Source organism: Aedes aegypti, chromosome 1 (genome assembly GCF_002204515.2).
Source record: "Aedes aegypti strain LVP_AGWG chromosome 1, AaegL5.0 Primary Assembly, whole genome shotgun sequence".
Classification (NCBI taxonomy): domain Eukaryota; kingdom Metazoa; phylum Arthropoda; class Insecta; order Diptera; family Culicidae; genus Aedes; species Aedes aegypti.
In genome coordinates, this window is record NC_035107.1 from 68,033,444 (window position 1) to 68,046,998 (window position 13,555).

A 13,555-nucleotide genomic window follows, 5' to 3' on the forward strand; every position below is an offset into this window, starting at 1 on the left:
ACCATAGCGAAATATATTGAAATCCAGTTGTACATTTTCTCGACTTCCCAGGGCATAAAATATCTTCGTACCTGCCACACGATATACGCATGCCAAAAAGGGTCATTGGCACAGTAAGCTCTCAGTTAATTACTGTGGAAGTGCTCATAAGAACACTAAGCTGAGAAGCAGGTTCTGTCCCAGTGGGGACGTAATGCCAGAAAGAAGATTTGGCTGAAAATTGAACACCTCTTCTTAAAGTTAAAAAAAGTTCGAACGTTCTAGATGTCCTGCTTTCAGAAAACTCAAAAAAAGTCTTTGTTAACTTAATTATTTGATTTATTTTTTTAAAGAAAAAAATATAATATTTTTCCATATGTATGTATAATATATGAATACTTTACGTTTAAATAAAATCAATCATTTGAAACATTGAATATTAAGTATTAATTTATTAAAGCTTAACTTTAAAACTTTTCTTTGCTTCCTAATCAAATTTTCTTAGTCTGACAGGACTGAGAATACACATAATACTTCGTAAAAAATGTTTCGAGTTATGGTTGAGTTATTATCGCTGAAATGTGATTACCATTGGCATACAAAATTAGAATTACAGTTTGTGTCGTATTTCGCTTCAATTTCGTAAAACTAGAGGAGAAGTGTTTTGGTTGATTAAAATTGCGAGGCGAATGAACTGGCTAATAAAAAATAAAAAAATAACTCAAAATGCTGAACCCTAAGCTTAACAGTTTGCAAAAAACTCAGTTTTTTGAAAAAAAAATCTTTGTATTTCTTCACGTATCTTCCTTGAAACACAAAGCAATCTTAGGGGCATTTCGAATTCGACTCCATTTTGAATTTTATCAGAAAAACGTGTTTCACTGTTAGCGCTTCGTTTTGAATTCTGAGATAAGCATCAAAAAGCTTATAGAAAACTGAGTTTGAACAGCTGCATAAACTCTCCAATAATATTAACCGAATGAACGAATTTCTGATTAAATCCAAACATCATATTTTGTACAAGGCCATTTCGTTCTTAGTCAATTTATCAAACAAAAAGAAATACAAGAAAGTCAAGTAATAAAAAATATCATACTATTCAGTTGTATTGTCAAAATTATGCTTTTAACTTTTGACTGTTGCATCAATTTGCTTAACTTTTTCACAATTTTGTTTAAAAAGCGAAATGCAATAACAATATATTGTTTTAAAAGCAAAATGCCGAACCTAAAAAAAAAAAAAAAATTTGAGGCGGACACAAAAACGTTTTCAAATAAACGGTTCGATGAGGTTTTTGGATTTGCACTCGATGATCCGTTTTACATTGATTGATAGGTTCTAAAAGACTGAGTTTATTTCATGGATTGAGATTAACTTTAAAGTGCACATCGTAATAGTCTTAGTTGTTAGACTCTAATAAATAGTCACAGGCATTGTTATGGTAGTTTCAATTGGTACAAGGAGTAAATAATTTTCACTTTTTACATTAGCAAATTCATCAACTGAATCCATATCGTTCCATATTTTAATAGAAATGGAATACAAACTAAATACGTGCAAAAGCATATTAGTTCTCATTTCTTAGGAATGTCTATTGAAGTATTTGTGATATTTGTAATTTTTATATATTAAATGTTGCTTAGGTTTTTGGATTTCCGTTTATGATATGTACAGACTAAAAGTCGAAAACCCATAGCAAATATAACCTCCGTCATAGTTGATCCCTACATACTAAAATATGTGTGATATTTCTTATGAGAGAACAACATAACGCCTGGAAACAGAAGCGCCCTCTGGGCTAAAGTAACGCCCCCCTGAAAAAGGGACGACTAAGAAGCTCAAATTTTACGACGACAGGGCTGGCATCGCTGCAGATAGCTCTTGAGGAATCTCAGGAGGAATTCCCGATGGAATCATCTTGGAGTATTCTGTGGAAGGATTAATTAAGGAATCCCTGGAGGAATTTCTGAAGAATCCCAGAAGTTTTTTTTGATGGAATCCCAGAAGGAATCTCTAAAGAGATCCTGAAGATTTTTTGAGGAATTTAGGAAATATTTCTAAAAAATACTGAAACAATTACTGGAAAGTTCCACTAGAAATTTCTTCAGTAATAAGTCATTAAATTGTCTTCGAGGATTTCATAAGCGATACCTGCAAAATTGGCAAAAGAGATTCCTTAAGAAATACCAGCAGATATGAATCTAGAAATGTTCCCCAAAAATTATATATTATAAGATTCCACTGAAGATTCCTTCAATAATTACACAAGATTCTACCAAAAATTTCGCTAAGAATTCTAAATATGAAGGATTCCTCCGACGATTTTATCATGGAATCATCCAGAAATTTTACCAAATTCTACCTGGTATTTCTCCGGGAATTCATCCAGTAATATCATTAGAAATTTCATCAGGGATTCCTCCGATGATTCTATCAGATATTCCTCCTATAATTCTGTCAGGTATTTCTTCAGAAATTTTATCAGGGAATTCTACAAAAAATTTTCCAAGAATTCGATCAGGTATTCCTCTATGAATTCCAACAGGAATGTATTCAGTAATTATGTTAGGAATTTTACCAGGGATTCTTGGATGGATTCTATCAGGGATAATAGCATAGCATAGTATAGCATAAACTGACTGTACATGTCAATGGTTGCTACTCCGTGATTGATCGGAACTGGTAAGAATTGCACTACGATCCAAATGAATAAGGGATGGGAGTTTGCGCTTACTCTCGAAGTGCAATGCTAGCAGATCTAATATTATTGATCAATAACGGCGCCGGCCAATTCCTTACAGTCAGTTGGGATGGGGAAGGAATGTTAATGTGTAATGATTGTTGCTTCTAGAGACCGAGAATACCTCTGCATCTCCACAATCACCACGGGAAGGGTGTTTATAAGTGAGAGAGGAATAGATCTGGGAGTCACCTTTGGTCGGTGATGCGATCCATGGACAATGGGGAAGTATTCGACTAGTTTTGTATTCTTATCTCGAGAAGTTTTTGGATTCTTCCAAAGACTCTATCAGAGATTACACCGAAAATTCTATCAAGGTTTTTTTTTCAGAATTTTACCAGCAATTCCTCCATATATTTTTCCAATAATTTAACTGCAAATTTCTCAAATAATTCCACTAGATTATTCCAGAAACACTTTCAGGGATTTCAACAGGAATTACCAAAAACTCCTCCAAGAATTCTACCAGATATTTCTCCGGGAATTCTAATTGAGATTCATCCAGTAACTCGACAGACTTACCAGGAATTCTTCCAAGGATTCTATCAGGGATTCCTCCAAGAATTTCGCCAGATATTTCTTCAGAAATTCTATCAGAGCTTTCTCTAGGAACTTTTATGGAAATTCCTTGAGATATCCTACCTTAGGTTTCTACTAGAATTACCCGAAAGTTTTATCAAAGGAAACCTACATAGAATATTAAAAAAGCCCACCTGTAATTTCTCTATGAATCAATAATTATATTCCTTCAAATGATCCATAAGTGATTCCTGGACGGTTTCCAAAAAGGGTTTCTTCGAAGAATTCTAGCAGGGATTCCTCCAGTAGTTTTTTTTCTGAGATTTCTACAATAATTTTACCGACATTTTCTCCAGAAAAAAAACCACTATGAATTTTGTCGGGGATTTCATGAATAATTTCAGAATACCACAAGAGAATCCTGCGGAAATTCTACCAGAAATTTCTTCAAGAGTTGCATCTGAAATTTCTTCAGGAATAAGTTTCATAATTTCCAAATTAGATTCCTTGAGCAACACCAGCAGGGATTATTTCTGGGATGTTCCCCAGAAATTTCTCCAGGAATGTCATGAAGGATTCTTCCAGGAATTTCTGGTTTTGAGGAATTCTTCCAGAGATGTCTCCGATAAGTTTGATGATCGATCTAATCCCTAATAGAAAGCAAGCTTATTTGCGGCGGCCATTAGCGCTCGTAAAAAGCTGAATTGAAATCTTTCCCATTTTTTACTGAACACCCTTAGTTTAGTGAAAACCCTTCATGATCGAAATCTTCAAATAAAAATCTTTATCTGGAATTTTACGAAGGACTGTCCAGGATTTTATACAGATCCTGTAAATAATTCTGAAAGAAATCGATCTAGCCCAACATGAGTTTTCAATCCTGTCTTTGTAGAATCTTGCAAACAATGAAAAACAATTCACCCTGTTTAAGATTCAGCGTGAAACCCGTTTATATAGTCGATCATCTCTAGCAAGAGTTATTTGTCCATATTCAAACTGTCCGGTTAATCAAACTGAAAAAAAATGCTGAGAATCATGCTGCCAAAAATATATTCCATATTTTCACAATTTCAAATTGATTCATTTTGAATTTAAAACCATGATTTACTTTTTTTTAAACGTATGCAAAATTAAAGAATTACTGGGATAAAATCTTGATATTTGTTCAAAAATTGAAATAATTATGCCTTGGAGATTCATCCAGAGATTCCTTCCGGAATTCACCAAAGATCCATTCAGAAACTCCACCAGATTCCTTCAAAAAATCCTCCAGGATTTCTTTAGAAATTCCTCTAAGGATACCATCACGAATCCCTTAAGAGATTCCATCAGAAATCTTTTAACCCTCTTTTTCCAGCTCCATTGATTGTTGACCAACTTGAGACAAACCGAATTAGATCAATACTTTGCAATAGTTTCTATAATATGATTCCATACCATCAGATTAATGCAATAGTTTTTCAGGAATTCTTGGAAAAATTTCGGAAGGAAATATCAGAGAACTTGCTGGAAGATTTTTGGGGAACTACTGGCGGTATTCCTAAAGCATAACAGGTGCTAGTTTTAATGAAATCCTCGGCAGTATTCCAGATATAATGATTTCAGGTATACCAGGAATTCACCAAAGGTTCTTTCAGGATTTCCTCCATAGATTCCTTCCGAAATTCTTCATATATTTTTCCAGAACTTCTTTCAAGTATTCCATCAGAAACTATTCCAAAGATTCCTGATTTCTTCAGAAATTGCTCAAAAAATCCCTCAAAAATTCTTCCAATGATTTTTTTCTAAAACTCCTTCAATTTTTTTCAAAATTTTCTCATTTTTTAATAATTCTTTTAGATATTTCGTCAGATATTCTTCCAGAGATTCCATTGTGAATCCTTGCCAATCTTCCTGAAAGAATCCTTAGAGAACTTACTGGAATCCTTTGAGGAAATCTGGTGATATTTTTAAGGAATTTTCGGTTGTATTGCTCATGGACTAACTGAAGGAATTCCAAGTAATCCTAAAGGAATATCTGAAATAAATTCTGTAGGAATCTCTGCAGAAATTCCTCTTGAAAAAAAAATTCCCTCCAAGAAGTGATTAGTAAACTGCTCCAAGAACCCCCGGAAGTATTTCCTAGAGTAATCCTCCAAGAAGTTATTCGAGGATTCGTTTAGGAACTGTTTCGTGTATATCTTAAGAAATTCCTGAAAAAAGGAATTTCTGAGGGAATCCCTGGAGGAATTCTAGGAAGAATTCTTAAAGGAATTCTCAAAGGGTTTCCTCCAAGAACTCCCGGATGAAACCCCTAGAGGAATCCCTGCAGTAAGATCTTTGAGGAATCATCCAGGAAGTGCTTAGGGGATATCTGAAGAAATTCTTGAAACAGTTCCCGTTTCATTCACAATTTGCCTAAGAAATCTCAAGAATTGCTTCAAGAAATCCTTCAGGAATTCTCCTGGGTATCTTCAAGAATTCCTTCATAAGTTTCTTCAAGAATTCCTCCAAAGATTCCTTCAGAAATCTCTCCATAAATTTTTTCACGAATCCACGAAGTATTTTCTGAATAAATCCTCGGAGAACTTCGTGAAGGAATTTCTTCAGGAACTCCTCTATGGATTGCTTAAGAATTTTCGATAAGGATTGCTTCAGGTATTCCTAACAGAAATCTTGTATGAATTTTTCCTGTGATGTCTTTAGATGTTTTTCCAGGGCTCCCAAAAGTCTTTCAGCCATTCTCGTAGAGATCTCCCAGCAGATAAATTTAGGAATTATTGTGTATTCCTGAAGGATAATTGGTCATATTTTTAAAGGAATTTGTGGTAATATTCCTATATCACTAAGGAGGATACAAGGAAACCTTTGAAAAATTCATGAGAGCATCACTGAAGATAACTCTTGAGGAATCTCAGGAGGAATTCCCGATGGAATCATCTTGGAGTATTCTGTGGAAGGATTCATTAAGGAATCCCTGGAGGTATTTCTGAAGAATCCCAGAATTTTTTTGATGGAATCCCAGAAGGAATCTCTAAAGAAATCCTGAAGATTTTTTCAGGAATTTAGGAAATAATCTCTGGCGGGATTCCTGGAAATATTTCTAAAAAATACTGAAACAATTACTGGAGAGTTCCACTAGAAATTTCTTCAGTAATAAGTGATTAAATTGTCTTCGAGGATTTCATAAGCGATACCTGCAAAATTTACAAAAGAGATTCCTTAAGAAATACCAGCAAAAATGAATCTAGAAATGTCCCCAAAAATTATATATTATAAGATTCCACTGAAGATTCTACCAAGAATTTCGCTTAGAATTCTAAATATGAAGGATTCCTCCGGCGATTTTATCATAGAATCATCCAAAAATTGTACCAAATTTTACCTGGTATTGCTCCGGGAATTCATTCTGTAATACCATTAGAAATTTCATCAGGGATTCCTCCGATGATTCTATCAGATATTCCTCCTATAATTCTGTCAGGTATTTCTTCAGAAATTCTATCAGGGATTCCACTAGTGATTCGATGAGGGAATTCTACAACATTTTTCCCAAGAATTCGATCAGGTATCTCTCCATGAATTCCAACAGGAATGCATTCAGTAATTATGTTAGGAATTTTACCAGTGATTCTTGGATGGATTCTATCAGGGATTCCTCCATGAATTCTAATAAGGATTTTACCAGGGATTCTTCCAAAGACTCTATCAGAGATTACACCGAAAATTCTATCAAGGATTTTCCCAGAATTTTACCAGCAATTCCTCCATATATTTTTCCAACAATTTAACAGAAAATTTCTCAAATAATTCCACTAGATTATTCCAGAAACACCATCAGGGATTTCTACAGGAATTACCAAAAACTCATCCAAGAATTCTACCAGATATTTCTCCGGGAATTCTAACTGAGATTCATCCAGTAACCCTACAGACTTATCAGGAATTCTTCCAAGCATTCTATCAGGGATTCCTCCAAGAATTTCGCCATATATTTCTTCAGAAATTCTATCAGAGCTTGCTCTAGGAACTTTTATGGAAATTCCTTGAGATATCCTACCTTAAATTTCTCCTAGAATTACCCGAAAGTTTTATCAAAGGAAACCTACATAGAATATTAAAAAAAGCCCACCTGTAATTTCTCTATGAATCAATAATTATATTCCTTCAAATGATCCATGAGTGATTCCTGGACGGTTTCCAAAAAGGGTTTCTTCGAAGAATTCTAGCAGGGATTCCTCCAGTAGTTTTTTTTCTGAGATTTCTACAATAATTTTACCGACATTTTCTTCAGAAAAAAAACCACTATGAATTTTGTCGGGGATTTCATGAATAATTTCAGAATACCACAAGAGAATCCTGCGGAAATTCTACCAGAAATTTCTTCAAGAGTTGCATCTGAAATTTCTTCAGGAATAAGTTTCATAATTTCCAAATTAGATTCCTTGAGCAACACCAGCAGGGATTATTTCTGGGATGTTCCCCAGAAATTTCTCCAGGAATGTCATGAAGGATTCTTCCAGGAATTTCTGGTTTTGAGGAATTCTTCCAGAGATGTCTCCTGGAATTTCTTCAAAATTTTCTAATGAGACTCCTGGGAAGGATTTGGAAAGGATTTCATCCATTTGATACCTGCAAAGGTTTTTCAAAACAAGCTTTCAAGGGTTCTTTCAGGAATTCAAACATGCGAAGATTCTAATAAATTTATCCAAGGAATCCCTTTCAGGTATTCTTTCAGCAATTGCTCTAGGATATCATCTGGGAGTCTTTTGAGTTTTCCAAGGAATTTCATTGGTGTCTTCCAGAAAGTTCTCCAGGGATTTCTCTAAAAATGTATCCTGGGATACCTTCAATGAATACTCAAAGGATTTCTCCGTAAATTTTCCATGGAATGAGTGCTAGGATAAATCGATGGAAGGATTGTTTCACTTATTCCTTCAGAAATCATTGGAGAGCTTTTCGAAGCAGTTTTTAGATATGTGCGTAGAGGCATCTTTTTAGAAGTCATGGAGACATTGTAACTCTTAATTCTAAATGGAATTGGTACATATTAATAACACACGGCTGTGAATTATGTTTTTTGACGATTTCTCCGAGTTGATCAGTCGCCATCGTAGAATGACTCATTCCTTACCACTGAAATTCTTGCCAACACCATTCCTAAGTTTATTTTTGAATATCTACAATAGTACAATCGTGACGCAATTAACCTGCAAAACGAAAGTGAAACCACCCGCAACGTCACGCTAAATAGAACAAACGTAGAGCGAGCAGCAATCGACATCGGCGAATCTGAAAGCGAAAACAAACAAACGGCACCAAAAATGGGCGACGCGAGAAGGATCGTGACTTACCAAATTCTGGTTGACGCCCTCGAGTGCAAGTCCTTCAAACTTGGCTTCGGTGACGATAGTTTTGGGCGAAGAACCTCCACCAGAGGAGATGGGCGACGCCACATGGACATCTACGGTAGGGGCGCCCCTTTTGGCCCTTCGCTGGGTTCCAGGTGTGGCTGAGGCAGTAGGCTGCTGGAATAGGTCGCTCATGATGGCGAATTACGTCCAGAGGCGAACGAACTGCTGCTCAAAAAAACGTGAAAGGGGTGCGTCCCCCGGTGTTTGGTTGTTTTGTTTGGATTCGGACTCTTGGTTGGTCGTGTGGTGATCAGAATGGAACCATGTGTGGTAATCTGTAAATAGACACGCGGGAAATAAACGAAATGTCAATCAAAGCCATTTTTGTGCATCACCGCGACGAGGTGGGACCGTAAATAGAAATTTGCGCAAAACGGTTGGCGCCGCAACAGGGATGCCAGATTGGAAGACGTGTCTTCCAGTGGAACATATATACTCTAATCAAATTTTATTTGAGATATTTAAAAGTCATTCCAATTATTTTAAAGACATTCCAAAGACGATTTCAAATAATTCTTTTAGAGATTCCTTCAGCCGAGTGGTTAGAGTGCGCGGCTATAAAGCAAAGCCATGCTGAAGGTGTCTGGGTTTGATACCTGGTCGGTCCAGGATCCTTTCGTGATGGAAATTTTCTTGACTTTCCTGGGCATAGAGTATCATCGTACCTGTTACACAATATATGAATGCGAAAATAGCAACTTTGGTAAAGAAAGCTATCAGTTAATAACTGTGGAAGTGCTCATAAGAACACTAAGCTCTTTCTGACTTTGCAGAAATGATTCGAGAAGTTCTTCTAGTATTCTTAACATGTTTAGTATAAATTCGTCAGAGTATTCTTACATAGATTCTCATATGATTTCCTTCTGAGATTTCTACAAAGCTGGCTTTTGGGATGCCCTCATGGATTTGCCCAGATTTTCCGGGTTTGTCCAGGCATAAGTTCCAATTTTAGGGTTTTTTGTAGGTTATCTTTAGCAGATTTCTCTAGGACAATTTGAAGCAACAAAAATTCGTTAAAGATATAGGAATATCTGCATGAAGATCCTTAACGTTAACAGATGTATACGAAATTATTTCAGATTCGTCATAAGGATGTCCTTCAACTCCACAAACCGTAATTATCAGAAAAAAATGTACATCAAATCTGCGCTCATCAGTCATTTTTTTGGGTAAAAGTTGAAAAAAATTGTAGGGTATGTATTGAATTACGCCCTTTTGAGAGTTACATCCATATATGTATGGTTTGTCATTGGTAAAACCAAAACTTGACAGAAAATAGAGAAAACACACGAAGAATTCTACAATTATTTAAGAATTTAAACCACTTGATGGTAGCCCAGTCAACTATGCCGCAGAACAATTTAAGATTTTTTGGAAATCAAAACTGAGCTTTGCACCAAATCCATGTACAACTATGTATTAACCACATTTAGCAAATGTTGTTAAAGTCACTTCGAGCTGTAAAATTTCGATTTCCAATTTGTCGATTTTATGTTTGCTAAAATTGTAACTTGTGTAAAAATATTTTAATTTTTGACACTTACCACGGTTTGTAAGTGGTACGATTTCATAATAACAGATATTCCTTCAATTTCATAAGCATCTTTGCTGTGGCTGCTTAATTCAGTTTCCGTACACTGTTTGGCCATTGATTTAGATTGTACTGTTCATTAGAGTTACACTCGGTCAAAAAGATCACGACGGAAAGAATAATTCAGCGAAGAGAGACGGATGGCAGCAAGCTTAGACAATATTAAATTTGAAAGCTCACCTTTTTTCAGATTTACTTACTTACTTACTTACTTATTTGGCTTTACATCAATTATCTTGATAAAGCCTCGCCAACAATATTTCGCCAATTCCCTCGGTTCATGGCCGCTTCTCTCCATCCTCGACTGTGACCCACGCTCTCCAGGTCCTGGTGTACCTGGTCCATCCACCTAGCTCGCTGCGCCCCACGCCTTCTTGTTCCGAGCGGATTCGTGGCGAACACCATCTTTACAGGGTTGTTGTCCGGCATTCTTGCAACATGCCCTGCCCAGCGTATCCTTCCAGCTTTAGCTACCTTCACGATACTGGGTTCGCCGTAGAGTTGAGCGAGCTCGTGGTTCATCCTTCGCCGCCACACGCCGTTCTCGTGCACGCCGCCGAAGATCGTCCTTAGCACTCGGCGTTCGAAAACCCCAAGAGCTTGCAAGTCCTCCTCGAGCATAGTCCACGCCTCATGCCCATAGAGGACTACCGGTCTTATGAGCGTTTTGTACATCGTGCATTTGGTGCGGGGGTGAATCTTTCTTGACCGCAGTTTCTTCTGGAGCCCATAGTAGGCACGACTTCCGCTGATGATGCGCCTTCGTATTTCCCGACTAACATTGTTGTCAGCCGTCAACAAGGATCCGAGGTAGACGAACTCGTCTACCACCTCGAAGGTATCCCCGTCTATCGTAACACTGCTTCCCAGGCGGGCCTTGTCGCGCTCAGTTCCGCCAACCCGCATGTACTTTGTTTTCGACGCATTCACCATTAGCCCGACTCTTGTTGCTTCGCGTTTCAGGCGGGTGAACAAATCTGCCACCATTTCAAATTTTCTCCCAATAATATCCATGTCGTCCGCGAAGCAAACAAATTGTCCGGATCTCGTGAAAATCGTGCCTCGACTGTTAAGTCCGGCTCTCCGCATGACACCTTCAAGCGCAATATTGAACAACAGGCACGAAAGTCCGTCGCCCTGTCGTAGTCCCCGCCGAGACTCGAACGAACTGGAGTGTTCGCCCGAGATCTTCACGCAGTTTTGCACACCGTCCATCGTTGCGCTGATCAATCTTGTGAGCTTCCCGGAAAAGCTGTTCTCGTCCATGATTTTCCATAGCTCAATGCGGTCGATACTATCGTATGCCGCCTTGAAATCGATGAACAAATGGTGCGTAGGGACCTGGTACTCACGGCATTTCTGGAGGATTTGCCGCACGGAAAAGATCTGGTCCGTTGTCGAGCGGCCGTCGATGAAACCTGCTTGATAACTTCCCACGAACTCGTTTGCTATAGGTGATAGACGACGGAAGAGAATCTGGGATAGCACTTTATAGGCGGCGTTTAGGATGGTGATTGCACGATAATTTTCACACTCCAGTTTGTCGCCCTTTTTGTAGATAGGGCATATAACGCCTTGCTTCCACTCCTCCGGTAGCTGTTCCGTTTCCCAGATTCTGACTATCAGCCGATGCAGACAAGCGGCCAACCTGTCCAGGCCCATCTTGATGAGTTCGGCTCCGATACCATCCTTGCCAGCGGCTTTGTTGTTCTTGAGCTGTTGAATGGCATCCTTAACTTCCCCCATAGTGGGAGCTGGTTGATTTCCGCTGTCCGCTGTGCTGACGTAGCCATCGCCTTCGCTGTCCTGACCTTCTGTGCCTGTGTTCTCTGCGCCATTCAGGTGTTCATCGTAGTGCTGCTTCCACCTTTCGATCACCTCGCGTCCGTCCGTCAAGATGCTCCCATCCTTATCCCGGCACATCTCAGCTCGCGGCACGAAGCCTTTGCGGGATGTGTTGAGCTTCTGATAGAACTTCCGCGTTTCTTGAGAACGGTACAGCAACTCCATCTCTTGGCATTCCACCTCTTCCAGGCGGCGCTTTTTGTCCCGGAATAGGCGGGTTTGCTGTTTCCGCTTCAGTCTGTATCGTTCCACGTTTTGCCGCGTACCATGCTGCAGCATTGCAGCCCGCGCTGCATTCTTCTCCTCTAAAACCTCCTGGCACTCCTCGTCGAACCAATCGTTTCTTGAGCTCCGTTCCACATATCCGACAACGCTTTCGGCAGCGTCGTTAATGGCTGCTTTGACTGTCCTCCAGCAGTCCTCAAGAGGGGCCCTATCGAGCTCGCCCTCATCCGGCAACGCTGCCTCAAGATGCTGCGCGTACGCATTGGCGACATCCGGTTGTTTCAGCCGCTCGAGATTGTACCGGGGCGGGCGTCGGTACCGTACATTGTTGATGACGGATAGTTTTGGGCGCAGTTTCACCATCACCACGATTTAGTTTGACACGAATGCACCCTGAGGTGTAAAGTGTCGGTAATAAACAAACAAACAAACAAACCATCACCAGGTAGTGGTCGGAGTCAATGTTGGCGCCACGATAGGTTCTGACGTCGGTTATGTCGGAGAAGTGCCGTCCATCGATCAAAACGTGGTCGATTTGCGATTCTGTCTGCTGAGGTGATCTCCAGGTGTACCGATACGGGAGGCTGTGCTGGAAATTTTCAGATTTATGTGCAATAGAAAATGTTCTGCAGTAATAACTATATAAATTTGGCTCCGTAATGTCTTACAGTACTTAAGCCTGTCAAAATGAGTAAGTTGTGAAAAGCTTTAGAGGCATTTAATTGCAGTTTGTCATTGACAACATTTAAACATATTTACCGGTATTAGTATGCTTCATTATAAATTAATATTTAATGTTTTTGACAGTTACGCAGTCACGCCGCAAATAGGACGTATCTCTAAACTTTGTTGATATTTTTACTCAAAACTCCGCTCTGATGTTACAAATAATTGAACAAATAAACTTTGAACCTAGTTTTGATGGTATATTTAATTCGATATGGGGTGACTCATTTCACATAAAGACGTTTCGCATACGGACGTTTGGCATAAAGTAGTTTCATAGAAGAACAGGTAGCATTTTAAAGAAGGCATATAATTATCATTATGCCATACGTCCTTATTCGAACCGTTTTATGCGATACGTCTTTATACGAAATGTTCCACCCCCAATTGGGTCCTAAAATGTTAAATGAATTCTTGTTTTTATTTAATAATACAAAAGAGCATGTTATTGCAACTACTTTAGCAAATTTTCCAGCTCAAATAACGGCTATAACATTTTTAAATTTAAATTTTAAAAAAGGTTCCAAATATGAACCT

At 38.4% G+C, this 13,555-nt stretch overlaps 1 protein-coding gene across 2 annotated transcripts in view; it reads right to left on the minus strand.

Annotated features, from left to right (window-relative positions):
- LOC110674718 overlaps positions 1 to 13,555 on the minus strand; it is a 409,506-nt gene that overhangs the window by 312,535 nt on the left and 83,416 nt on the right. For both annotated transcript variants that reach the window (XM_021838803.1, XM_021838795.1), the window contains one exon: positions 8,572 to 8,906. In XM_021838803.1, coding sequence (XP_021694495.1) covers positions 8,572 to 8,763 — 192 coding nt within the window. In that variant the 5' untranslated portion in view covers positions 8,764 to 8,906. The remainder of the gene's footprint in view (positions 1 to 8,571; positions 8,907 to 13,555) is intronic.